This window comes from Lepidochelys kempii, chromosome 8, assembly GCF_965140265.1.
Source record: "Lepidochelys kempii isolate rLepKem1 chromosome 8, rLepKem1.hap2, whole genome shotgun sequence".
NCBI classification, from domain to species: domain Eukaryota; kingdom Metazoa; phylum Chordata; order Testudines; family Cheloniidae; genus Lepidochelys; species Lepidochelys kempii.
In genome coordinates this window covers 1,815,440-1,840,534 of record NC_133263.1, presented here as the reverse complement: position 1 = coordinate 1,840,534, position 25,095 = coordinate 1,815,440, and the positions used below count along the sequence as shown (strand labels likewise).

At 56.8% G+C, this 25,095-nt stretch overlaps 1 protein-coding gene across 2 annotated transcripts in view; it reads left to right on the top strand.

The window, feature by feature from the left end:
• The window catches only part of HRH2 (histamine receptor H2), a 29,701-nt gene extending 22,735 nt beyond the window's left edge, over positions 1-6,966 (top strand). Inside the window, exons 3-4 of one of the 2 annotated variants that reach the window (XR_012160523.1) lie at positions 1,695-2,640; positions 6,150-6,966. Coding sequence is in view for 1 of the 2 variants with exons in the window: in XM_073358109.1 (XP_073214210.1) it covers positions 1,695-1,881 (187 nt within the window). In the remaining variant the exon portion in view is untranslated. Of the gene's footprint in view, positions 1-1,694; positions 2,742-6,149 lie in introns of those variants that run through there. The other variant, XM_073358109.1, reaches the window with a different exon arrangement.
• The last annotated feature ends 18,129 nt before the right edge of the window (positions 6,967-25,095 follow it).

The following is a 25,095-nucleotide window of genomic DNA, read 5'->3' as shown; positions in this document are numbered from 1 at the left end:
TTCCCATCTCTGGTTCTTACCACTAGGCGACACTCCCCCTGTTGAGTTGCTCAGTGCAATGTAACAGAACGGGACATGGCACGCAGCTGGGAAATGCCAAGGCAAAGCAGGCCAATGGTCCGACCGACCGTGTAGACTCCTCTCCCTGACAAAGCCCCAGGCCAAATGCTGCCAGGGAGGTGTCAAGCCCATTTGCACAATCCTAGGCTGCAGGGCGTAATATGCTCAGCCCTGACACATGAGGCTGGGTCTCCCTGAGCAGTCCCCTCCCACCCTGTTAGTGCACATGCCAGAGTCATTCAGATCTGCTCTTCGAAACCCTCTAGACTCAATTCCTAATAGGTCTCTCCCTGCAGTACATGGAAAGCAGCTGAGCCACTGGAAGGTGGCTGTTTTGTACTTCCCCGCTCCGTGTAGCAAGTGCCTGGTCTGACTTCTGGGGGTGAGGCCAAGCTACCAGCCCTCCCTCCGTAGACCTGGAACCGACATGAACTCATCACGCTGAAAGGAAGGAGATCTTAGACCTGAGCGGGAGCAGATCTGAGCTCCTCACTTGGCCAAGGATTTCCTCTCCGAGCGGAGCGGGCGACGAAGGGAAGTGCCACATGTACTCACACCAATCTGAAACCTGCCTTGGGCGGAGCCCAGTCTGGAGCTCGACAGCAGGAGCCCCCCCGTGAGTCGCAGCTGGCACCAGCTTGCGTATTTGATTTCGGCCAGCTATTCGCAGGGGCTTGTTTGGAAACCTCCGTCACCCAGCCAGGGAACAGGAACAGCGCCCTGTGACGTTCCGCTCTTAGCCAGCCCAGGGCAAACGTTGGCGTTCAAATCCGGAATCTGCGCCAGGATCCGTAGAGCTGGAAAGTCCCGGCTCACTTAGAACGACAGAGGCCCAGGGGACAGAAAAAGAAGCAAAGTTCAGTGAATCCGTAATTCCTGGCACAGTGGCCAGATGATGGTGCCGGGTCACTCCCACACCTTCCCAGGGGGGTCAAAATGCAATGGTAACACTCGGCACACGCATCACTCTTCCCGCCCTGAACTGTGCTCCTGATGGTGTCCCCAGCCTGGGCCCCCCTCCGCTGCTGCAAGGCAGGAGCGTGGGAATGGCCAGGGAGGTCAGCGAGTCTCATAAGGGGGTACAGCCATTCCTCTGGCCCCAGCACCCAAAGCACCGACTCCGAAAGCTGGGATTTCCCTACACACACACCCCAAACTCCCCCATTTCCCCCCACCGTGGTCAACTAGATACAGTGTTGCCAATTGAATCCTTTTCCAACCCCCGACCCCACAAATTTGAACACCCCTAGAGGCAGCCGGAGAGGGGACACCCCGGAGGGACCATTTTCAGGGGCCTGGGGATGGTAACTTGCTGTTGTTCGTGTGTGATGCTGAGGGTCCTGCCTGGTTCTTTATGTCCATGCATCCCTGGTCCCCGCTGCTGTCCCATGGCTTCGGATGGGTGAGTGAAGCTGCCAGGAGCTCTAATACATGCTGTGCTCAGAACTTGCCCTTGGCTTTTCCTGCACTCGCTGCCCTTTCCCCAAGGTTTCCTGCAACCTCCCCTTCAATTTGAACCGAGGAAAGGGGCTCTGGGAATGGGGGCAGACAGGGGAGCTAGGAGGTAAAACTAAACACCGGCCGTAGCATGTGTCAGGCTGCTCTAGTGAGATCCACCCTTGTTCCCTCCCCAGGAGTCCCACCCCATCCTGTGGCTCGACCTCCTCCACCATCCTGTCCTGCTGGAGAGGCCTCTGGCTGGCCAAGTTCCTTCCCAAGAGGGACATGTGGATCCCGGGGTGTGAGGAGCCGGCGACAGAGCTGCAGAAGAGGGTGAAGCCCCCAGCGTCCCCGAGGGTCGTTTACTGTCTTTTCTCCTGAGCCAGGATGGATGGACCAGCGGAGTGCTGAATGCCATCAATACCGGACAAACCCTGCTCAGGACCCAGAGACGCAGCCGAGCACCACATCCAGCATCTCGCTCTCCACAGGCGGATCACTGGGGGCTGTTTGCAAACCCAGCGACATGGATCTGTAACACAATCCACCATTCTGTGTGGGTGTGCTCCTGTGTGGGCATGGCTGTGTGTGTGCAGAGGGGTATGTCTGTACGCACCCCGTGTGGGCACAGCTGTGTGTGTGTGCACACGTGCACGGCTCTGTGCTCACGCACAAACCCGCCTGTGCACTAGGGTGCAGGCAGAAGGAAGGGCTCACGCCCGCCTCCTCCCCACGCAGGCTGGATCCATCTGATCCCTGGTTCTTGTTCCCACCCCAAATGTGGGGCAGAGTGGCAGGAGAGGAGGGGAAGAGAGACCCTACCCCCGTTGCATGTGCCCCAGCAAAGCGGGCTCTGGGGGCCAGCACGGGCTCTCCCTGCCCGCATCAGCGCACTGTCCTTGTCTCCTGATGTCTGCGTTAATTCCCCTTGTCTAATTCGAATGTCCCTTTCTCCCAAGCACCCTGAACAGCTGCACGTGTCCCAGGTCTCCCCACGGCCTAACCCCCTGGTGTCCTGGCTTCACACACCCAGCCAAGCGAGGAGTGTGGGTCGGAGGAGAACACAGAGGCAGGACGAGAGCCCCAGGAAGTGGATCCCAGAGCAGAAGGCCTGGAGCTGGGGGGCAGAGAGATGAAAGGGTCAGCGGGGGCGAGGGGCGTGACTCCATTGCACGGTACTGGGACATCAGCTCTGCTCGTGGGTTTTGCTGTGTCCACAGCAGCCCAGCCGGGTATCTCTGAAGTGCTGGCCCAGACGGGGCTGAGTCCCAGGGGGATTGGGGTGGGGGGGTTTCAAGAGGCAGCCGGCAAAGGGCCAATCTGGACAGTGCCTGAGATGACAGATCTGGGGCAGGGAGCTCGTGGTGGCAACACGTGATTGTTTCTTTGCCTCTGGGTGTCGTTTATCAGCTCTGTCCTCGCCTGGCCTGCCCAGCGTTCAGGTCCTCTCAGGGCCCTTCCCGGGGGACTGAGAACTGGGCCTCCCACTCCAAGGCCTTCTGCTCAGTCCTCGCTCCGGCAAGGGCCCCAGCGCGATGAAGGGGACATACATGCTGCTGCATGCCCAGCTCCCTGCGTCTGCTTTTGGACGGAGTATGCAGGGCTGGTGGTAACTGTGACCTGGGGAGACCCGGCTTCTCCCCCTCCCCTTCTGCACCCCGGCCTGAGTCTAGAACTTGTAGGGGCCTCTTGTCTCCTGGGCTGCGTGAGCCGGGAGGGGTCAGTGCCCCGCACCGGGGGGCAGTGGTGGGATGTTACACCTGACAGTTCACCACACCAGGGCCGCACTAACAAATGCAGCCAGAGGCCCCAGGCGAGGTGTCGGCTCGTGCCCTCCTTGGCTTTGTTCACTCGGCCAGGTCCATCCAGTGTTTAGACCCTGGGCTGTCCGTGGGTACATGCTGTGCTGGAGAAGGCTGCTGTTTGTTGTTTATGGCTCTAATCCCCCCAGGTGCCCCGTGCACAGGGAGACGCTTCCACTGCCAGCTGACCTGGATTGCAAAACCAGGGCAGCTGTGCGGTAATCGAGCTTCCCAGGCCAGGCGTCTGCGGAGCTGCCCTGGCTGTCAGCAGGATACTGTTAAAGGGTATTCCTCCCCCCCTCCCCCTGCCCCAAAAAACCAAACCCATCTCATGCTGGGCCAGGCACCCGGTCTCCCAGCCAGGCCCGGCAACGACAACCTTGCATTTGACTCCCAAACGAGCCACTCTGTGGGGCTGGACGAGCGAAGGCCTGGGGCAGGGCACTGCTGGCCATGCTGGGCATGGAGGGGAAGGGGAACGTCTACACCTGCTTAGAAAGAGGGGAAGGCTTGGGATCAGGGGGCTGGGGGAGTGATTGACAGCTGTCACTCTGATGTGCTTGATCAGGAAAGGTCAATATATATTTTTTTATTAAATTAAAAAATTGGGGGGGGCATTAAATTATTTACATCTGGGGAAACGACCCTCTCCCCAGAACGGCACCCCCTGCCCCTTGCTCTCTGCCTCTCCTTCTCCCCACCCGACCCCCCTCACCCAGCTAGCCGCAGCTAGGTCAGCCTGGGAGCTCGCAAGGGCAGGGACTGTGTTGGATCAATTCAATGAGATGTTGTGAGCTGGACACACGGTGCGGAAGAGTAAGGAGGAGTCAGACGCTTGGGGCTGGGCCAGGGCGGGTACAACCCCCTGGGATGGGGTGTTTGGGGCTGGACCCCCTGTGTCCCCCCCGTGCAGGCGGCGCTATATGACGATGCCGTCTCTGGTTCCCCGGCTCGGGCACCGTTTCCCCTTGTCTCTGTTTGGTGAGATGCTGTTCATCGCTCCTGATAGCCTGAGGCCTGGTGTCCAGGCAGCACCATGTGCAACCTCGGCAGCGAGGCCTCTACCTGGCGCCCTAGGGCCGTGCCAACCCTCCTCCCCGGCTGCGGGGATTTTCCAGCTCAGTCCCAGGGTGAGGTGCATCCTGAAGGGCTCCTGGCGCAAAACCCGGCCCTGCTGAGCCGATGGGTGTTGGCTGAGCAGGGCCCGAGCAACAAGCCAGGCCCGCAACGTGGTCTCAAGGGTAGAACGCCTCCCCCTTTGCTCTCTACCTGTGCGAGCCCCAGGGGGCTGAAAACCCTTGCTTCCCCCGTGTGCTCCTGTGTGCTTGTGTGTGTGGAAGGCATTGTCCTTGGGCCAGCGTTAGTCCCTGCATCCGTCTCAAGGCCGGGCCTGCATGGCAACAAGCCACAGGCCGGAGAGCCAGCGTGAGGGGGAACCCCTGGGGACTACCTCTCCGCTCCATGTTAGGAAGAGAGGCCCCTTTCCAATGAATAAAGCTGATCGCTCCTGTCCTGCAGTGAGTGCTGATGTCGGATCCTTCCCCTGCGGGGCTGAAGGGGGCTCCCGGCTCTCAGGTGAGCCTCAGGCGGGTGGCGGTTGTTAGAAGAGGGGATGGTGCAGCCAAGGCTAAAGCAGAGTTCCCAACTGGCTGTAGCATCAGCCATTCCCACCCTGGGCCTTTGCCGCCTGCTTTCTGGAAATGGTCCCTGTGGGTGCCCGGGAAATGGGCTCTTGCGAGGACCCCAATGGCTGGGAGGAGGCTCCCAGGGCGTGTGTCAGTTATTGGGCTGCTCTCCCCTGCGGAGACGTGTGGGCCCCTGACCCGTCCTGTGGCAGAACAGGGATGTCACCACCCAAGCCAGGCCTGGCGCCCGGGCTCTGGACAGGGTGCGGCACAGTGTGTGGCAGTGAGGATGCGACTGCCTTGTGGGGTCTGGGCATCTCCCTGCAGGAGCACGCACGCTCTTCCTGTGCCCAGCCGCTGGGCGGGGTGAGCAGGACTCTCCCTGCCCCGCAGCTCGGCAGCAACTCCCCATTTCACTCCCAGGGCTCCTGGGGCATGCGAGGGTCGGTCCCAGCTTACCTGCCGCAAGCCAGGCGACTTGTGTCTGCTCCGGCCCCAGCACGCCCCAGGCAGGGCTCATGTCCAGCCGCTCGCTGCCGGAAGGAGAGAAGTCTGCAAAACAGAAAGGGAGAACGTCTGCTAACACGCTGCTACTCTGAAGCCTGTCTCTGACTTGTCAGCTCACAATTAGCACCTTGGGCCTGGGAACAGCGTAGGCCAGAAGGGCCAGAAGCAGCCACTAAGTTTAGGGGTCTCAGTTTGGGGGATTCCCAGCTGGAGACCCCTGGAGGCTGCTTTTCAGGGAGACGGAGCAGCCACAGGTCCAGCTGGTGTCACAGGGCTAGCTCCTTGGCACATTCCAGTGGCACCCAGGGGCTAGAAAGCAACCCCAGCAGGGCACCTGAGGGTTCCCCAGGCAGAGGGGAATCACTGGGTAGCATGAAGCCAGCCCTGAGGCCGTCAGCCCCTGGCAGCGCTGGTACGGGGGAGTGCTGAACTGGCATATGCTTCCCACCCCCGAGTGCCACGCCCAGCCCAGCTCAGCCGGATCTGGGGCTTGCGGGCAGCTGGAGTCAATGGCACAGCTCCCTCACCTAGACTCACCTCCCGTAGTGAGCGACCAAAATCTGCTCCCTTCCCCCACGGCCCCGACATGCCGTCGACGGGGACAAGGTTCTTTTCCTCCTGACGGCCATTTCCAAGCGGAACTGGGGGGAATAACAATGGTGGTGACTCTCCGCTGAGTCAGACTTAGTTGCTCTCGTGTCCTTCCTCCCACTAGCTCCCTGCCAGCCGGCGCCGGCCGCCGATGATGCCTGGCAACGCTGCTGGATGGGACGTCTGGGCTCCTCCGCCTCCTCCTCATACAGAGCCGCCGTTTCTCCCAGTTCAGCGCAGACCTCGAAACATCTTGCAGGGGGCAGAGGGCTGCAAAAGCTGGGGAGGGGGCCAGGGTTTTAAGGGCCGGCCCAGCCAGACTCTAACGGGTAATGCCACATCACACGCCTAAGGAGTCCCGAAGAGAGAAGGAAACTCACTGCAAAGCTCTGTGTCGCTCGACAGGGTCTGGCTCTCCCCGGCCAATAAAAGCCAGAACCTCACCCACCTTGTCCCTGCACAATTCGGGGAGCTGGGGAGCACAGCGGGAAGCAGGAGCACAGTGCGAGAGCGCCACCTGCCTGCTGCCCCGGCACAGCCGATTCAGGCATCAGGCGGCCTCTCTCCTCCTGGCCCCGGGCCCTGGGCCTGGGTTCTGAAAGCTGCCCCAGGCTGCCCAGCTCCCCCCATGAGGATCAAGGGACCCTGAAAACTCCTCCCCCGAGCCACCAGCCTAGCACAGAGTTCAGCTCTAGCCAGGCAGAGTTCAAAGGGCTCCCGCTTCCCAGTGGGAAACTGTTTGCACGTCCTGGGGGGAAAATTGAGATTGCCAACAGAATTCCAGTCCTAAATCAGGACAAAAGAATCCCAAGCTCAGAAATTTCTGTGAACCAATAAGCTGAAAAAAAATCTGTTGGGGTCAAGCTAAAGCTTCTGTCTCAACATTTTTGAAATGTTTCGTTTCAATTTTTTTTTTTTTCGTTTTTTGCTTCAATTTCTAAACCCAAAGTTATCGTGAAACAAAGAAACCCCCAAATTTTTCACTTTAGCCATTTCAAAGCTTCTCCTCCCCCCCACATTTTTCAGAATGACCCTTTTCCACAGACAGTTTTAGTTTCAACAAATTAGCGTTTTTCTGACCAAAAAAAGTTTTATCAACAAATCCCCAAGTAGCTGTCCTGCACGGCTGCTCTGCACCGGGCGTGTCACTTGCACCTGGGCAAAGCCTGGCTAGGACACACCTGTGCTGCTCTGGGAGCATTTTGCACACTGCACAGGGGTAAACGACACACAAGATGCGGTGCTGGGTGCATACGGTCCAAAGACATAAATCAGCCCTGCTCAGCCCAGACGCAGCCTGCCGCTGTGCTGAGCCAGCCCCCAGCACTGCATGGTTACTACAGCAGCAAAGCCAACGTTTGCTATGGAGATTTTTGTTGCGTCAAAACCCCAATTTTCCATGGGGAAAAAGGGTTAGGAAGGAAAAGGCCAGCCCAGCCCTAACTGTCCTTAGTGTTTGCTTTGTCTCTGGAATGGTTTCCTAGCATTCATCTGTCCCCGAGCCCAGAGCTGGCCCCTGCACTTTGCAGACAAATGCCCCAGGGAGCTCATAGCGCAAACTAAATTGAAACCAGCATGAAGCTGACAGCCAACGGGGTGGGGAGGGGGGAGATGGAAGGGCCAGGGTTACCTTTGCAACACATGGGAGCCATGGGGAGGGCGCTGGTATAACCTCTTGCTAGGTCCTTTTACCCACCTGTCACAGTGTGACTGGCCCCACCTAGGGCTGGGGGTCAGGTGCTGGCTGAAGAACAGCTGGTCCAGCAAGAGCTCAATGGGGCGAGGAAGTTACTGGGAGTGGGTAGGCGCCTAGAGCAGGAGAAAGAATCCAGCTCCTAGGTGACTTCCAGGCAGACGGCCTAGAGAGAAGTGTGGGGTGTAAGAAGGCGCCTGCTGGGGTCCCTGGGTCAGAGCTCGAGCTTGGCGGGCGCCGGCGGAGATGGCTGATGGAAAAGCTCTGGGAGCCGGGGCCCTCGCTGGGGCTTTATTTTGGTGTTCTCTGCCGCGGGGCAGCTCGGGGGTGGCTGAGAGACGGGCTGTGCGAGGAGATAGGGCCAGGCCAGGAAGCCCAGTGGGAGCTGTCTGCAGTGAAAGCCCCACTCTGGCCCTCTACACGCCGTGGGCTGGAGCCACATGTGGCTGCCAGTCTCCCACGCACATGCCAATTTTACGCCCCGCCTTACTTGGTGGAGCTGAGGGCACTAATCCTTGCAGGGGCATTCGGCACAGCAGGACTGAACTGGGGAGAGAAGAGCTGAAACTGCCCTACACTCTTCCTCTGGGATCCCTCACATCCCCGGGCACAGCACCACCTTGCAACCGAGGACCTGCAGGGATCCCCTAGGACAGAACTGCACCCCCAAGGGCTTTGCACAGAGGTGCCCCAACCCACTGCAATGGGCCCCCAAACGTTTGCGAGGATCTCCATTCTCTGGGCAAAGCAGCAAGGGCTGGAACCGGAAGCGCCCATGTAACACCGACAGACCCTGGTCGTTGGCGGGCGGGATCAGACCTGGGACTCGAGCTCAGTGTGGGAGCCTCAACTGGCTGTTAGCTAAGACTGTAGAACAGACTCACCAGTCTCGGTGCCGCTAGATGGGACAACACCACACCCAGGAGGAGTGTGGGTTACACCCGCAGCAGCCGTGCTGATCCCAGCCCTTGGAGAATAGCTCACTGGAACAAGCACAAACCCCCCCAACTCTGCCACCTATGATAACAATTAGAGACTTATCTAATTGCAAAAATAATTGCAACTGAAGTGTTTAATTACCAGCCTAAGCATGCAGAGCTGCTCCCAATCTCTCAGATAAGGGATTGGTTTTGGTTTTTGATTATTACATTACAGCCTGGGGGGAGGAGATTCGCTAATTAAGGTCTTGGAGAACAGCTACCAATTTTGAAATGCTGCTTTTAATTTTAATACTCCCCAGGCTGGAAGGGGGGTGGGGGGACGAGCTCCTTCATGCGGAACATCTGCGCCAGCCACTGTCTGCCCATCTGCCCTCCTGGCTTCCTCCCAAGAGCCAAACGTCCGGCTGCATTCATGCCTCCTGCTCACTGCTCAGTGCGTAGCCATCGGCCCACCTGCCGGCCACTCTCCTCGTCGCCAGCAGGAGGGCGCTGTGGCTGGGTTAGCGTGGTGCCGGCGGGAGGGAGCAGAGTCACCCCGAATAACCCTGATGGCGCTGTTCCCATGCGGGGAGCTCAGAGCAAGCCAGCCCTGGAAGCTGGCCTTGGAGGTCAAGAAAAGTACCAAGTGCCGTGGCTCCGAGCAGAGCGCAAGCACCTGGCCTTCGGCGGCCTGTGCTCCCTAACGCCAGCCCTGCTCACAAGAGTGGCCCGACACCAGAGGCCAGCCAGGCTCCCGGGTGGGAAGCGAGAGAGAAACTGAGCCTCAAGCGCACCATTCCCATGCCATGCTGGTGGGCACGGGGGAGGCGGACAGACGGGGAGGAGTGACGGGAGCCCCTTTGGCCAGCGCTGTTAGGGGCCTCCGAAAAGATTTAAGACCCTGACATTTGTTTCCAAGCGTTGGCCTCTTTGAAGGAGAGCTCCACCACAGCTCCCTTCCGGCAGCCGGACCTGCCACGGGGCCAGCCCCAGGGCGCTTCATGGAACATGATCCTGGCACTGCTGGGGGGTCGGAGATGAGTCTGGGGGCTGAGCAGCTTGGGAGCTCTGAAATCTCTGCCAAGCAATGAGTATGGTATGTGTGGCTGGCATGGGCAGTATGGCACACATGGCATTATGGTCCGCACCGGCTGTATGGCAGTCATAGGCTATATGGCATGTAGGCTATAATGAGCCTGGCTTTGGTGGGACCCAATGGAGAGGACCAATTCAGGACGAATTGCTTCAGGCAGGGCAGTTATAGCCCAAGGCTGGGGTTCCTTTGCACACCAAGGCAAACCCAACCAGCCAGACAGAGAGGACTTTGGTCTCCCCCCACTGGCTAACCATAAGTCACACAAGCAATTCCCTTAGACACTCCAGTTTCCCAGTATCACCACCAGTGTCACTTGTTATGGGGATGACTGGTTATGAAAACTAATACCCCAGTAAAAGAAAAAAGGTTCCCTCGATCCCAAAGGGCCAAGCTCCAGACCCAGGACAATGTACAAGTTAGATCTTACCCACCAAGCACACTATTGCCAATCCTTTAGAATCTAAAATCTGAAGGTTCATTTATAAAAGGAAAAAGACAGATGAGAGCTAGAATTGGTTACATGGAATCAATTACATACAGGGATGGCAAAGTTCTTGGTTCAGGCTTGTATCAGAGATGGAATAAACGGCAGGTTCAAATCAAGCCTCTGGAGAACATCCACAGCTGGGATGGGTCACTCAGTCCTTTGTTCAGAGCTTCAGTTTGTAGCAAAGTCCCTCCAGAGGTATGAAGCAGGATTAAAGACAAGATGGAGGAGTTTCCGGGGCCTTTAATATCCTCTGCCATGTGGCTTGTGCTTCCTTTGTCTCACATACAAGCTGCCCAGCCATGGCTTGAAAGCCTTAGAGTTCTGTCCATAGGCAGGCAGGTCCCTGCATGCCTGGCTGAGTCACAAGGCATATCTGCCTTCTCTCAGTGGGTCAGTTGTATAGCTGATGGTCCTTAATGGGCCATCAAGCAGGCTAGGCAGAGCTGATGCCAAATTGTCTGGTGTATCACCCAGAAGCAGAGCACACGTTTGAAATACAGACAGCATAGAGCCAACACTTATAACTCTAAACAAAAATGATACACACATACAGACAGCATAATCCTAACCAGCCAACCATAACCTTGTCGTAGACACCTCATTTGACCCCCTTTATACAAGATTTGGTGCCACTACAGGACCTTGGTTGCAACAATGATCTATATGGTCACAGGTTATGTCAGTACCTCACATAGGGCATATATGGTTGGCATTGCCTTATGGTATATACAGGCTTTATGGTTGGCATGGGCAGTGTGGAATGTATGAACTATATGGCATGTATGGGAAACTGCTCCTCCTCTGGGCATTGGGCTCGAGGCCTTTTTGTTTCCTTTTGTTAAAATAAAAATAGCAACAGAAGAAAGCTCCATGGCGGGGGGGGGATAAATTTGTGGGTTTCAGCCCATCATGTGCCAACAGGGCATATACCTGCAAATCAGGACTGGCAACACCCAGCATTCAAGAATCATGCGCCGAGCCTGAAAAATCATGATTGCCAGAAGCTCGGAGTGGACAACAGGGGTTGGTCACTGGATAAGTGCCCTGTCCGGTTCATTCCCACTGAAGCACCTGGCCCCAGCCGCTGCTGGGCGACGGGATACTGAGCTAGATGGGCCACTGGGATGGCCCGGTGGGGAGGGAGCTGGTGTGGTTACCAGTCTGCCTATTGCATTTTCCACTCCGTGCATCTGATGAAGTGAGCTTTAGCCCACAAAAGCTTATGCCCAAGTAAATTTGTTAGTCTCTAAGGTGCCACAAGTCCTCCTCATTGTTTTTCCAAGGATAAGGAGTTATTTCTTTCTCCCTTAGAATGCTAGGCAGGAGCTAAGCCGAGGTCATCGCTCGGCTCCAGCTCTGGCTCCAGCCCCGGCCTGGGACCGAGCAAACCCAAGCTCCGCTGGCCAGGTGTTTGCCATGCAGTTTGCATTTCTGACACTTAGACCTTCCCCTTCCAGCGCCGGTGCGAGGCAGCGCACAGTGCGAGCCACTAGGGGGCAGAAGCGTGCAAGAAACACAACCCTTGGAACAATTAACTTTGCCTCCCCAGGGCCAGCTGGGGAGAAGCCCAAGGAGAAAAGCCCCTCGCCATGGTCCGATGTCTCGGCTTCTTGCCACATGCAGGGCTTTGGAACTGCCCCGCCTGGGCAGTTCCTGGAGAGTCCATCCCGACTCAGCACGGGCTGGACAGGCCACTAGTTCACGTCCCGGCTGCCCCTGGCAAAGCTGGCCTCAGCGAGTAGACCTGCCAGCCTGAGCATATGAACCACGGAGCCCCGGCGCCCTGTCCCTCCCCTCGGCTTTTGCACAGGGACAGGAGCGTAGTGGCTAATAGTCCAAGGCGGTCCGTATATGAGGCCTGAGCAGAGGCAGATCTCAGCAGGGAGAGGCCCGGGAGTCGTCCAGAGGAACCACAGATGGCGCTTTGGAAAGTTTTGGCTCCAGACGTGTGTAGCGGACTCTGAGCATTGTAGCGTGGAGTCCAGGCTGGAACGCTCACCCTGATGTTCAGAGCAAAGCGGCTGCACCGCCCCCCCCACCCCCCCAGCACAGAGCCCAGTACTGCAGGCCTTAGCACCTGCCCCAGCTGTAGGTCTTGGCATCGGCAGCACGGCTCCTGGCAGGGGCCCTGTCAGTGCAGCTCACAGTGCCAGGCCTAGCAGCAGGGAACGTTTCTGGGCCCTGGCCCTGTTGGTACGGATGCCTGTGACCCTGTCCTCTATACACAAGGCAATGCCGCCGTCCCTGGCATGGACAAACAGGGGAGGAGAAGGAGGTGGGAGGTGATTTTATCTCTGTGAACTGGATCCTGGAACGCTGCGTCCAGCTCTGGTGCCCACATTTTTTAAAGGGTGCAGAAAAGAGCCACAGACATTGCTCAAGGACTGGAGACAATGCTGGACAGTGATTCACAGAGCCCAGGCTGGTTAGCTGATCAGCTGGAGAGGTGCCTTGGCTACAGTGTACCAGGACCCTCCTGGGGAGAAAGTAGTGGGCACTGAAGGGCTGCTTAACTGCGTGGGAAAAGGCAGAACAAGAGCCAGTGGCTGGGAGCGGAAGCCAGACAAATTCTGCTCTGAAAGGAGGCAGGCATTTTTCAGGGTGAGGGCAGTGCTTAATTTGTAACTCTCACAACGGATGCGCCAAGCCCAGACGTGCCAGGGCTATGAACTGCCAAATCTCAAGGTGCCACCCCAGGGCTCAGCCCTGGCATAGATTAAGCACTGGGTGAGGGTGATTCACCATTGAACAAACTCCCCAGGGAAGTGGTAGGTTCTCCATGTCTGGACAGTGCCACATCCAGACAGGCTGCCCTGCTGGAAGGTTAAGGTGACCAGAGCTCCTGATTTTATAGGGACAGTCCCGATATTTGGCGCTTTTTCTTATCTAGGCCCCTATTACCCCTCACACCCTGTCCCGATTTTTCACACTTGCTGTCGGGTCACCCTATGGAAGGTACTGCAGTCAAACACAAGTTACTGGGCTCAATCTGTGGGGAATGGATGGCAAACAAAGGCCTGACTAGCTAGCCTGAAACGCTGTGAATGAACGGATACCCTCCCTGATAACTGACTGGCTCTATGGGGCCCAATCCTCCACTGCCAGGAAGCAGGGACCCGGCGTTTTTAGCTGGCCCTGAGTGAGGAGCATGGTGGGGCTGGCAAGGGATGGGCGCAGATGCACTGGAAGTTTTCCAGAGCAATCAGGTCAGCAAGGAGGTTAGTGACAGACAATGCAGCCAGGGCATGTCTGCAAATGAGGGTGAGGTGAGGAGCCCTGCTTAGGAGTGAGAGCCATGGGAGAACTTGGTTGTCTCTCCCACGAGGCAGCAGCTGCTCTGCATGGCCCCAGCCTGGAAGCCAGTTGGATACTTGGGGCTGGGGGCCAGGGCCCTTTGTGCAGACTAACAGGGACACAAGCATCATCTTCCTGACCTCCAAATCCTTTCGCGTCCCCTTCCCCACCCCAAAACTCTGCTCCACTCCTCTGGCCCCGCTGACTCCACCGGGACTCTACCAGGCTGGCTGCAGCCAGTGGTGAAAACGGTTTGACCCTCTGGACACTAAAGATCCAGCGGCTTGCATGCCTGCCCTGCCAGCCTGGGGCTCTTTTCCTCTCCCAGACATGGGCCTTGGGAGAACCATTTCCAAAAGCTAATTTTAAAAAGTGCCCCTGTCCAGCTCGCTGCTGGAACTTTATTAAGATCATTTTTGACAAGCGGGTTCCACGCATGGCACATTCTGCAAGGTAGCCGAAGCCCCGGGGTCTCCTGGGGACCAGGACGTCTGGAGCGCACCTGGACGAGGGAGGGGGGTTAATCTGGTATGTTGAAGCCGTCTTGAAAGTCAAGTGGAGGAAAGCCCGCCGGTCTGAGCCCCGTGGTGTTTCCAGTCCCCCTCGCATTCGCCTCTGGGCCGCTCCATGCAATCAGAGCGTTTTCTTAGCAACAGCAAGGCCTCGCGGCAGCTGGAAGTGAATGCTTTCTGCAGCCGAATGGCAATCATTCCCGGAGTGACCCAGTGGAAGGGCTTCTCCAGTCAGGTATTCGCCGCTCCAGCACCTCACTGACCCAGTAATCCAGCACTCCCGGCTCCAGAGGCCTCTACACGCAGTACCCACCCACCGCTGCGAAACCGAACAGGGAGCAGGCCCTGGGGGGTCTCAGGAGAGTGGAAGTGAGCCAAGCAGCCACGGAACAGCAGGGAGACTCCGTCCTGGAGAGAGGGTGACTTCTGGGAGTTTAGAAAAGTGTCTGAAAGCAGGAAAAGGTCTTGATCTGAAAGCTTCAGACACGTTGTAGCCAGTGCCTCCCGAGAGCCTGTCCGCCCCCGCTCCCTGTCTGTGACCAGAGGCAGCAGGAGAGGGCTGGGATGAAGGGCATATGCCATGCAAGCGAGCCGCTAACTGGAGAAGACAGGAGAACTGAAGAGTTCATCTCAGGCAGTCTCACACAGAGGATTTGCTGCATGCAGAAAAGACGCCATCTGGCTTTGAGCATCCCCTCTCCCCAGCATCACTCGCCCTGGCAGCCCCAGGGGGCCATGCACAGACAGGTGTGCCTTCGCCCAGGGTCTGGGTCTCACACAAAGGTTTTGTAACTTGTGGTCCTGGCGAGACCACGCTGCCAGCTCTCCAGGGGCAGCAGAGAAGAGAGCTAGGAGGTGCTGCCAGTCCGAGATGCCAGCCGTTGCGAGGTGCTGTGTTTCATGGTGACTTAGGCACCGGGGCTAGGATTCCATTTAACAGAGGGCGCCGGGCACCGTCCCAGCGATGCGCTAAGAAAGCAGCCCCCGCGCCCATGACAAGTCCACCGTTCCATGCCCTTTGCAGTGCTGTAGCCGTGTTGGCCATGCGGTGACCTCTCTAGCTGGCTGCTTTCCCCCGAGCCACTGCCGGGCTCCCGTTCCCTTCCACAACAGCTGATCCACACAGAGATGAGCTAGGCTGCCCACTCCAGAGGCTGTGGACTCCTGGGGCTCCCACCACAAAAGGTGGCACTTCAGGAAGTACCGCCCCATGAATGACATCACTCTGACGGCCAATCACTGCAGGCGACATCCTTCAGAACGGCTGCCCCGGGTTGCTGGTCTGAGACGAAGTGCTACACGTAATGTCCATGGGCTCTGTGCGCTGTGTCACCCATGTGGTGCATATGGGAGACGTGTCCCACTGCCTGGTCAGCTGCTCGGGTTCTGAGTCCATTGGTGGGCGGTGACCGCTCGCCCAGGCCCAGCCAGGGAGGTTTATGGGTAAAGCCAGGCTAGCACCCAGCACCAGCAAAAATAGGCCCAAAGCTCGTCGTAAATGGCATAAGGAAATATATTGTCCCCCTGCAACGAAGAGAAAAGAAGGCAAATATCAGTGATGAATCTTCTGCCTTTCAGTGTGATTGATGGTTGTAATCAGCGCCGGGCAGCTGACGGGAATGCCAGGAGGATGGGACATTTGTCATCTGAAGGGTGCTAACCAGAGACACTCGCAGCAAAAGGCAGAGACAGCCGGGCTGGGCAATGTTTCGCAACCCCCCGGCAGGCGCATTGGCTTGTTGAAGAACTTGGGCCAGGGGAGTGAGAGAGGCACAGAGGGAATGGAGGAGGGAGAGGACTTGCCCCTTTGGAGCAGGGCAAAGTGACTCGGGAGTCTTGATTCAATTCATGTAAAATTAGCCAGTGAGGATGGGTTCCAACCAGGTTAGGGGGGTGTTTAAAACCCACACGCCAGGTCAGGTGGGACCCCCGGGGCACTGGCCAGCCAAATACACTGGAATCAGGGTTAGCTGAAGCCACGTGTGAAATGTGGCCCCTTCACCTGGATCGAAGTCCCCGCAGGTGGGCCAGAGAGACAAGCTGTGGAGATAAGAGAACCCCCAGACAGGCAGGAGAATGGAGAATGGGGAGAGAAGGAGACCCAGGCAGAATCCAGAGTCCCTGGGAACGTGGCCATTCTCCATCCCTGGTCGGGGGAGTGTCCCTCACACCCTGGCCACAGTGGGTGACATTGTCCCATGTCAATAACTGCACCTATCTGTCTCCCACAGCTGTGCCGAGCCTTCGCTCCCACACCCTAGTGTATTACATGGGGGAAAGCCCACGTGAGCAGCTGCTGAGCCCACATCACCAGCACAAGCTCAGGCTTCCCCTCTGAGATCCAGTCTCTGCATGGGGTAGGGCAGGTCTCCAAACCATTAGGACTTCTGGGGTGGTCCTGCAGCTGGGGACCCGATGGCAGGCTATGTGCTGGCCCAGAAGAGAGGACTGTGCCCTGGCTGGATGCTGAGGGCTCTGCTCTTTGGCCCTTCCCTGCAGGGTCACTTACCCAGGGGGTTTGCTATCTGCCTGCAGTAGCTGCTGTCCATGGGGTCTGTGGGTGCTGTCAGTTCTCGGTGCCCGGCTCCGTCCCGTGATGAGTATCTCACACACTGTGGGAGTGTAACGCCCTGGCCAATGCGTGTTCTGCCTCCCTCTCTCTGCATGATCCATTGTTCCAGCCCTTGCCCGCAGAGTCTGGCTCTGCAGCGATTTACATGTAGTGCTCTGCAGGGCACCAGGGCCTCAGACAGTTTGGGTCCCAATGTGCTGGGCTGGGATGCTCCTCCCCTGCACCTTTCCCCATGTTCTGGGCAATCTGATGGACCACATGCTCATCAAAACCTCCAGATGCAACTACATGGCCAAAGCCCATTGTCCCTGGGGTGCACGGAGCTGGGCTGGGCTCTGCCAGGGAATCGACTTTGCCCCAGGCACCAGCAGGGAGAGGGGGATTTGAATCTGAAATCTTACAAGTAGCTACCAGGGGGTCAGTTTATTTCCCTGCCTCCTTCTTCCAGCAGCGCCTGAATCATTCCTGTTGGGGTCGGATAGCTATAGACTGACAATGGGATGAATGAAGCCTAGGCTCTGCCCCCCCCCACGCCCCCCCGCAGGATTGGCTCTGTGATGACTTGCTTCCTGGAGTACATACAAGAGCCTCTGCGGAGCCATCTGAATTTTGCTTGCTCTCACCTGGACTGGGGTGGGCTGCAGGGACCTCCCTACCCAGGGGGCTCTGCGGAAAGGGGAGGGGGCGGTGGCATCCTCCCAAGGGTTGCAGTAAAACAAAGACCTCACTGCTTTGGGGCTGCCCTGTGCGTTTCTGCTGGCCAGACAGCCGGCTGGCCAGGGACCTGCAAGGAGCCACCTCACACGTTGCCAAAGGCATCCTTCTTTCCCTGTCCTTTCCTCCCGTCAGCTCCCCTCCCTTCCCGCGGCCCTGCAGCAGCCCCGGCTTTGATTAAAACTCTGCCACCAGCAGCCCTCTCCTTCCTAAGCGCAGGCATGTGCCCCCTCCCGAAACCCACGTTCACTAGCGCTACCCACGCCTGGGCGGGCACACCTGCCACGCACCCTTCCCGGCTCATGCTGGCCTGTCCCCCCCACCTCACTCTCACACACACTCACAAAGCCAGCAGCCTCCGTCCACACTCACTCACTCACACGCTGTCTCACACAGGCTTTTCTCTTGCACTTTCCCTTGGCTCAGTTCATGAGCCTTTGAGAGCGAGCTGAGCGGTGCCAATGTGTGTGGAAAAGGACAGCCCGGGTCCCCTGACACGCACATCGGCTCCCTCGCCCACTGGGCATTCACACTCATGCTGTACCACGGCCAGGAGCCCGCCCCCGCCGGTCCACCTCGCGCTGCACTGGGGCCTAGACCCTGGCACCGGCTGCTCTGGACTCGCTCCGGCTACGGCCTGCACTGATGTGAGCTGCCATCACGCCCAGCGAGAGGCCTGGGCTCCCTCTCCCTGCCCTGGGGGAAGGATGTGCTCAGAGCCCCCCCTCTGCCATTAGCGCACCCATCCCCATCATAGGATACAACAGCCCTTCCCCAGAGCACCTGTCCAGCCGCTGGCCCCCAGGGTGAGGACAGTCTCCAGGGCTGGGGGGGGGCAGAAGCTCCCACACACAGAAACTTCAGCTTTGGTTCCTGATGGGACTGGCACTGGCTTTCCCCACCCCCATCTCCTTTAGGGGTACTTGGAGAGCGGGTCCCAAACTCCCCCAGAGCCGCCTGCTTCTCTCCTTCCTTTGTTTTTCTGCTTTGGCTGGAGCAGCACCAGCCGACACAGTGTGACAAAGCCACCGTGGGTCACAGTTCCTGCGGGAGTCCCTGCATCTCACCAGCGCAATGTCCCAGCCCTGGGGAGGGTCCCACCAGCTGAGGGTCCCAGCCCTGAGTGAAACCTCACCTCCCTCTCCTTCGCAGGACCTGACCTTACCGGGTCCTGGGCCCACAGACGCACTTCGACACAGCACCAGGCAGGGGAACAGAGCTGTTACAGGAGACTTACCCCCCTCCTGCGCTAAAACACGGGCAGGGCTAATTCAGAGCAAAATGCTGAATCGTCCCCCTTGGCCCTAACGCCAGCCCCAGAAATCTCTGCACAAATCTGTCTTTTGGGCCTGGCGGGCGATCGGCGGGACAGTGGGGTGGCAGATCCGTCAGGAGCATCACACAGGCAGGGACCCAGCACACTGGCGCTGGGGCACATGGCAGGTTTGGAGTCAGTTTGCTGCCATGTCGTTTTGTGTCATCTCTCAGAGACTTGCTCTCCCCCACCACCATGCTAAGCCACTGCACCAGTGAAGCAAATCCGCTCCTGGGGCTTGGCAAGGAAAGCAGCTCCAGGATCGGCGGGGGTGGAGGGGGGGTGTTTGCACTGGGGATTTTATCTGCTCCTAAATCCTGCTTTGCAAAGCAGCCCCTTGATCATTTTATGCTCAGCTCCTGGCCTGGCGCTTTTAACAAGGGGTCTGAGAGCTCTGTCCCCCTGCTGAGTTCAGCAATGTCCCACTCCCCAAAATACACCCCGGGGCTCACTGCAATCCTCATCAATGACTTTCTGCCATCACCACAATGACCCAAAGCATCTCTGGGCATGTCCTGAGTGACCCCTGTTCCAAAGGTGGCTCGTTTACACAGCAGGGTAAAGTGCCTCACTAAACTGGTGCAGAATGCCGATTCGGTGCCACGGAGATGCTTTGCAAATTTGGGTGGGTTTCGCCAAATTCTTTCAGGCACAGAAGAAAATAAATTGTTGTGCAAAAGTCAACACGGTTTCTGTAAAGGGAGATCATGTCTTACTAATCTATTAGAGTTCTTTGAGGGGGTCAACAAACATGTGGACAAGGGGGATCCAGTGGACATAGTGTACTTAGATTTCCAGAAAGCCTTTGACAAGGTCCCTCACCAGAGGCTCTTATGTAAATTAAGTTGTCATGGGATAAGAGGAAGATCCTTTCATGGATTGAGAACTAGTTAAAAGACAGGGAACAAAGGGTAGGAATAAATTATAAATTTTCAGAACGGAGGAGAGGGGTAACTAGTGGTGTTCCCCAAGGGTCAGTCCTAGGACTAATCCTATTCAACTTATTCATAAATGATCTGGAGAAAGGGGTAAACAGTGAGGTGGCAAAGTTTGCAGATGATACTAAACTGCTCGAGATAGTTAAGACCAAAGCAGACTGTGAAGAACTTCAAAAAGATCTCACAAAACTAAGTGATTGGGCAACAAAATGGCAAATGAAATTTAATGTGGATAAATGTCAAGTAATGCACATTTGAAAAAATAACCCCAACTATACATACGATATGATGGGGGCTAATTTAGCTACAACCGATCAGGAGAAAGATCTTGGAGTCATCGTTGATAGTTCTCTGAAGACGTCCACACACTGTGCAGCAGCAGGCGAAAAAGCAAATGGGATGTTAGGACTCATTAAAAAAGGGACAGAGAAGAAGATGGAGAATATCTTATTGCCCTTATATAAATCCATGGTACGCCCACATCTTGAATACTGCTGTCACGGAGTCCCCAGGCGATACTCTGGAACTGCTCCCCATGAAGCCAGTCAGGACTCTGGGGAAGTCTCCTCTCTGGGCGCAGCCTGTCTTCAGGACACACAGCTCCCCCGGCTTCCACCTTCCTGGGCCTGACCTCGGAGCATTCAGCATCCTCTGCCCCTCCCTGCGCTACCCCCAGCAAGTCTGCCCAGGAGGGGTCCTGGGGAAGCCAGAGGGTCCTGCCCCCCAACTCCGCAGTCAGACGTGACTCTCAGCCAGCCAGTGAAACAGAGGTTTATTAGATGACAGGAACATGGTCTAACACAGAGCTTGTAGGTGCAGAGAACTGGACCCCTCAGCTGGGTCCATTTTGGGGGGCCGTGAGCCAGACAACCCCGTCTGCCCTTCACTCCATGTTTCCAGCCAGCCCCAAACTGAAGCTCCCTCCAGCCCCTCCTCCTCAGGGCTTTCCCCTTTCCGGGGCCAGGAGGTCACCTGATTCCTTTCTTCTCCAACCCTTTAGCTCTCACCTTGCAGGGGGGAAGGGCCAGGCCATCAGTTTCCAGGAAACAGGGTGTCGGCCATTGTCTGTGTCCAGACCCCTGCACACACCTGCCCTCTAGGGCTCTGCAATGATCATACACCCTTACCCCACCATCTAGAGACTTAAGAACTGCATAGGGGAAACTGAGGCACCCCCACACTATTCAGAGGAAACATTAAGAACAGTCCCACTTCGTCACATCTCTCCCCCCTTCGAGATCGAACTGAGCGGGGTCACTTTAGCCGGTGACCTGGGGAAGTTCGAAGCCACCAACCTTCCCATGGATGCCCCAGCATCTCTCCCATTCCTTGGTAGGAGTTACACCAGGCCCTTCCAGTTTCACGCCCTCCCTTAGGTCGGGGGTGGTCGATAGCACTCGCAGGCCGCATGTGGGAAGGTTTATGAGGCCCGTGCCCTTTGGCCACCCCAAAACCCCAAGGGGTCAAACTGGGATTGGGTCTTCTCCCCAACAAGCTGGCCAAACACAGCCACTTGGTTATCGGACTGTTTAACTTTCTTAACAGCTTTCACTTCATCTGAGACCTTCTCAAAGCTATCCACACTGGATCTTTCAACAGGAAAGTCAGTGGATCCATTCACAACAGAAAATTCTGACTGTTAGGAACTGAAACTTTCTTGATTAAATCACTTTCACATCCTTCAGTTGCAGTAAACTGCTTGCAAAGACTCCATGAGGATTCCTTTCCCGAGAGCTTTTCTATGCAACAATTCACCCCTCACAGAAATTCTGCTCTTACCCTCTTCACCTAGGGCTTTCTCTAGAGGAACACTTTCCTGAGCAACAACAGACTCTTTCTGGGTCTCCCTTACATCCAGAATCACCTCTGGCCCATCCGGCGGATTCCTACACAATCCCCTTTCAGGCAAATTTACAGACTTCCTAGATAAAAGGTCAGAAGCATTCTCCTTCCCTTTGCCACACACAAGTTCAGGAATCTTTTCCTTCTTGCTGCAGGTTTCCACACCCTCAGTAGGTAACACAATCAAATCACCTCCATGCTCTCCTTGTGCCCTGGCTAGGATCTCACCCTGGTTAGAGAGAGTTGCTCCACCCTTTCCCAACAACACACGAGCAACAGGCAAAATACAAGCACCAGAATTGTCTGGTCTCTGGGATTTTACATAGACACTAACTGGATGCAACCTAGTTACGGGGCCATTCTCCCGAGCAGACACAAATTTAGGACCCTTTCCTTCCTGGGCTTTAGCTGAATCCAGAACCAGCTCTGAGACAACTGCACTCCCCTCAACCAGCACAGGCTGAAAGGCCCCTTCTGTCTGCTCCACCGACAAAGAGCCAGAGACACTTTCTCCTTTCCCAGACACGCAGCTTGGGATCTCTCTCCCCTGGTCCCAGCACACAAGGCTGGTCACAGACAACTGCTTGGAGATCGGGGTAGCTCCCTCCATAGGCAAGTCAATACCCCTGACAGACACAGACACATTTCCTTCCCTGTCACAATTCTCCAGCCAGGTACCAGGTAAGGTCCAGGGACACTCATCTTCCACTCTCCTCGCCTTCCCACCCTGCTGACTAGACACAGCCATCAGCTCACAAGGCTGCCTGGGCTCATCCAAACTTTCCTTACCAAGCACCTTGCCACTCCCAACAGATCCCCTGCCCTGCCTGTGTCTCCCCCAACCCAGCTGGGGTCTCAGCTCCCACTGTGCTCAGCACTCCCCTTGCTGTCCCAGTGGGGGTAGGCAGCGAGCTCGCTGCTTTCCTCACTGCATCAGAGCCAGTGTGAGCCCCCTCTCCGGTGTGCAAGGGGGGCGGGGAGCCCCAGGGGTCTGGTTCCAGGCAGGCAGGTACCCTGAGCCTAGCAGCTCTCCCCCATGCCAGCCAGGTCATCTGCATTTTCACTGACCATTTCCCTCTCCGCCGATTGGTTCCCTGGATTCAAATTCAAACCCTCGGCAGTTACAGGAGCAGGGCCTGGATCCTTTCCCAAAGAGACACAGTCACCCCACAACAGGGTCTTGCAGCTGGTATCCTGGAGAACCCCAACAGCCAGCCAGCCCGACCCCTCCTGGGTCTGCACAGGAATCTGGGCCATAGGCAGGGCGAGGGGCTTCATCCCTGGGACCCTCACCCAGCTCACCCAGCCCCTCAGCCTCTGAGGCTGCACCACCCAGGGCCTGACAACAGTTCTCTTTGTCCCAGGATCTTACCACCCCAGGAATGTCTCCCCATTGACCATCACCTTCCTCTCCCACTGGGGGTCTGAGGGGCCTGGGCCCAGGAGACTCCACCCAGACATAGAGGTTGGGGTCAGGAGTGGGAGCCTGTCCACCTCCCCACCCATCTGGCTGACGGAGTCTATGGACTTGGGACCCAGCAAGGGAGCTAGACACCGGGGCTTTTCCGCAGGGTCCCCCTGGTTCAAATCGCCAGCCTGCTCAAAGGCAGTGAGGTGGCATCCACACACCCCCCCTTAACCAGGGGCAGCAATTTAGTCTTGAGGTTCCCTGCGGAACTGGCCCCCCGGGGTCTATCCCCACTCACCCCGGGGAGGTCCCCTAGGCCTCTCCGCTCCCCCACCGCCAGTTCATGCTGCTGCTGCTTCTGCAGCTCTTTCTCGGGCTCTCGCTGTCTCTCACCGTCCTCTTGCTCTCTCAGACTCAGCTCCAATCCCGTCCGTCTCCGATCCCCGGATGGGGAAACCGATCGTGAAGACCCTCGTCTGGTCGGGGACAGGAGTCTTGGCGAAGCCTGGCTCCCACTCCAGCTGCTCCCAGATCCTGCTATAGCCCCATTTGGGTCAGAAATCTGTTCCTTAGAACGGTCATCCTCCTCCAGCTGCAGGATGAACTGTGCCTTGGTGAACTTTCCAACGCTCAACCCTCTCTTCCTGCACAGGATTACAATGTCCTTCTTCAGGAGACGGGGACAGGCCGTCACTCCGCTCCTCCCAAGTTGTTGTGGACTCACAGGCCCGTGTGTTCTCAGCTCCCCACGGTTTCCAGGGAGAACCCCTAGTGTGCCAGCCCTTCTCGAGGTCACCATCTCTTTGCCAGGGTCGAGCTGCAGACTCCTCCGCCCCTTGGACTGCTCTTGGACTGCTCGCTGCAATCCCCCGGGGGACCTTTTACTGCAAAAGCCTTCTCTCTGGTCACACACTCCCCGGGGTTGACCGCCACCTGAAACCGTCTCTCTCTGAATCTTCAGCACGCCTGGTCCCCGTCAATCCCCCTTCGTTTTACTGCTCCCCAGTCACTTACTGCAGGAAGCACCATCCACGGGGTGCAGTACATCCCACCGCTGCCACCAGCTGTCACGGAGTCCCCGGGCCATGATCTGGAACTGCTCCCTACGAAGCCAGTCAGGACTCTGGGGAAGTCTCCTTTCTGTGATCAGCCTGTCTTCAGGACACACAGTTCACACAGCTTCCACCTTCCTGGGTCTGACCTCGGAGAATTCAGCCTCCTCTGCCCCTCCCTGCGCTTCCCACTGCAAGTCTGCTCAGGCGGGGCTCCTGGGGAAACCAGAGGGTCCTGCACCCCAACTTCGCAGACAGACGGGACTCTCAGCCAGCCAGTAAAACAGAAGGTTTATTAGACGACAGGAACATGGTCTAACAAAGAGCTTGTAGGTGCAGAGAACCGGACCCCTCAGCTGGGTCCATTTTGGGGGGCCGTGAGCCAGACAACCCCATCTGCCCTTCACTCCATGTCTCCAGCCAGCCCCAAACTGAAGCTCCCTCCAGCCCCTCCTCCTCTGGGCTTTGTCCCTTTCCCGGGCCAGGAGGTCACCTGATTCTTTTGTTCTCTAACCCTTTAGATCTCACCTTGCAGGGGGGAAGGGCCCAGGCCATCAGTTGCCAGGAAACAGGGTGTCGGCAATTGTCTGTGTCCAGACCCCTGCACACACTTGCCCTCTAGGGCTCTGCAATGATCATACACCCTTACCCCACCCCCTAGAGACTTAAGACTGCATAGGGGAAACTGAGGCACCCCCACACTATTCAGAGGAAACATTAAGAACAGTCCCACTTCTCCACAACTGCGTACAGATATGGACCCCTCATCTCAAAAAAGATATACTGGCATTAGAAAAGGTTCAGAAAAGAGCAACTAAAATGATTAGGGGTGTGACGTTATGAGTGTAATATAATATCTCATTGAAAGGTGACACAGGGCCAGAAAGAGTTAATTAACTCACAGACTGACCTGATCCATGGCCGGACTTTAAAGACTGGTTAGGAAGAGATGTAAATCAATAGAGCTTTGAAATGTATCCTGTATTGTTAGAGATAGAAGGGTAGATGTTTGTTGAGGTCTTGTGATATCAGCAAACAAGTCTCATTTATGGCTACAGCTTTGATTCAAAGATCAAAAGAGGAATATTAACATTTAGGAAGACACTGGAGGGCCATAGTATTATTGTAAATATGTCTCTTTGAAGGTTGTGGTAACCGGTGTCTGAACTGCTCAATGGATGAATGACCCTGTGCTAATTGCCAGGATGTTTGGGAGAAGGAAGC